Source organism: Procambarus clarkii, chromosome 52 (assembly GCF_040958095.1).
Source record: "Procambarus clarkii isolate CNS0578487 chromosome 52, FALCON_Pclarkii_2.0, whole genome shotgun sequence".
Lineage (NCBI taxonomy): Eukaryota > Metazoa > Arthropoda > Malacostraca > Decapoda > Cambaridae > Procambarus > Procambarus clarkii.
This window is the reverse complement of record NC_091201.1, coordinates 32,024,689-32,026,713: the sequence shown is the minus strand read 5'-3', so window position 1 is coordinate 32,026,713 and position 2,025 is coordinate 32,024,689. Positions and strand designations below refer to the sequence as shown.

At 32.7% G+C, this 2,025-nt stretch overlaps 1 protein-coding gene across 2 annotated transcripts in view; it reads right to left on the bottom strand.

The window, feature by feature from the left end:
- Positions 1-249: 249 nt before the first annotated feature.
- Gas41 (YEATS domain-containing protein 4 Gas41) overlaps positions 250-2,025 on the bottom strand; it is a 21,831-nt gene continuing 20,055 nt past the window's right edge. The window contains exon 6 of one of the 2 annotated variants that reach the window (XM_045750680.2): positions 250-1,528. In XM_045750680.2, the coding sequence (XP_045606636.1) occupies positions 1,350-1,528 (179 nt within the window). In that variant the 3' untranslated portion in view covers positions 250-1,349. The remainder of the gene's footprint in view (positions 1,529-2,025) is intronic. The other variant, XM_069304635.1, reaches the window with a different exon arrangement.

Below are 2,025 nucleotides of genomic sequence, written 5' to 3'. Positions count from 1 at the left end.
TGCCTTGATGGACTAACATTTTAAATTAAATTTGCATGTTTGCATTTGGTATTGCCAAATAATATTTTATTTCTGCAACCTTATCATAGGTATCCATTTATAAAATGCCACTTTTATTACTAGCTGCAAAAAAAAATCAACCAATGAACTACATTAGCTTATACAGTACAGTACTGTATATCCAAAATATATACACTATTAAAACAATGCTCAGCCAAAATACAGAAAAAGATAAATAAAATTATTAAGTACTGTAAATGGACAAGATTTTTTATTTTTGAAATACAATTCATAGAAAAGTTTACAAAAGCTGCTGGAAAAATACAGGGGCAGATATTTGTTCATTATGTGAAAATTTATGGTAATACAGTATTTATAATTGATAAAAACTAGTAAATATAATGCAGATAATACCATGGCTGAAGATATGATGACCAAACCACACATCAGCAAATGAAGAAACGACGACGTTTTGGTCCATCCTGGACCATTACCACGACTTGATAATGATAATGGTTGAGAACAGACCAAAATATCGTTCGTTCTTCATTTTCTGATGTGTGGTTTGGTCATCATAGTAAAAATGATTATTAGATTTTATTTATGAAATTATAATACAGTACTTCCTGATTATTTTGCATCAAAATTAAATTTAAATGTAATCATTTATTATTTAAATTTTAGTACAGGTTCAGTATTTACATTTGCAGGTGCAAAATAATAAATTTCTTAACAGAGTACAAGAAATACAATACCTTGTTTAACAACAATAATTTACTCTCGGTACAATACAAAAGCTGAACAACTGTGGAGAAAATTAATTACCATACACTAAAGTTAACAGATTTTCAAGTAGCTTTCCACACACACACACACACACACACACACACACACACACACACACACACACACACACACACATTAGCAGTCTTCACAACATGAGCCTTCTCATGTACAACCATAAACAAATCTTCATACAAGTGAGCAACATCATGTACACTAAGTTATGTACATAAGCCAAAATCTAGTGTGTACAGTTGCATTATTCTTTCCAATACTGTATTCACTTTCATTATACTGTACTATAATTATTTAGTTCTATAAACCTTAATCCTTAAATTTTTAATAGTGTTAACCACTTTCAATCTTCACAGCACTTCAAAGATTCCCTTCCGGTAATTTGACTATCATCAACATTCTGTCTTCGCACTGAAGTAAATTTCAGCACTTTAAACAACTTTTCTTAATCAGAACACAGTAGTTAGAATACTAGGCTGAGAGTCAGAAGATATATATTACTATAGCATATGCTCCAGTATTGGCTTTGTTGCAAGGCCTGACACGCACACTCATGACACTCCAGAAACATCTACGGCTAAATCTCCCTGGGATTTATTAATTTCATCTTTGAACTTAGTTATTGTGTCTTTTGCAAGCTTTATCTTGTCTCTCAAGTCCACTATTTCATTTGCTATTTTATCCTTGGCAATTAACAAATTTTTCAGTGTATTTTCTTTCTTTTCTTCAACTGAAAGCAGAAAATTAAGTTAATTATTAAATAATTTATATGTGTGTGTGTGTGTGTGTGTGTGTTATATATATATATATATATACAGTATAACACATACAATTATATATACAATTACATATATAATTGTGGTCATATATATATATATATATATATATATATATATATATAACTGAAAACTCACACCCCAGAAGTGACTCGAACCCATACTCCCAGAAGCAACGCAACTGGTATGTACAAGACGCCTTAATCCACTTGACCATCACGACCGGACAAAATGAGGTGATAGCCGAGGCTATATGAACCACCCCACCGCCGGCACTCGGATAGTTATCTTGGGCATAGCATTTTACCAAATCACCTCATTCTTTGGGGCACACGTGAGGAACACAAATGCGAACAAGCCTGAATGGTCCCCAGGACATATGCAACTGAAAACTCACACCCCAGAAGTGACTCGAACCCATACTCCCAGAAGCAACGCAACTGGTATGTAC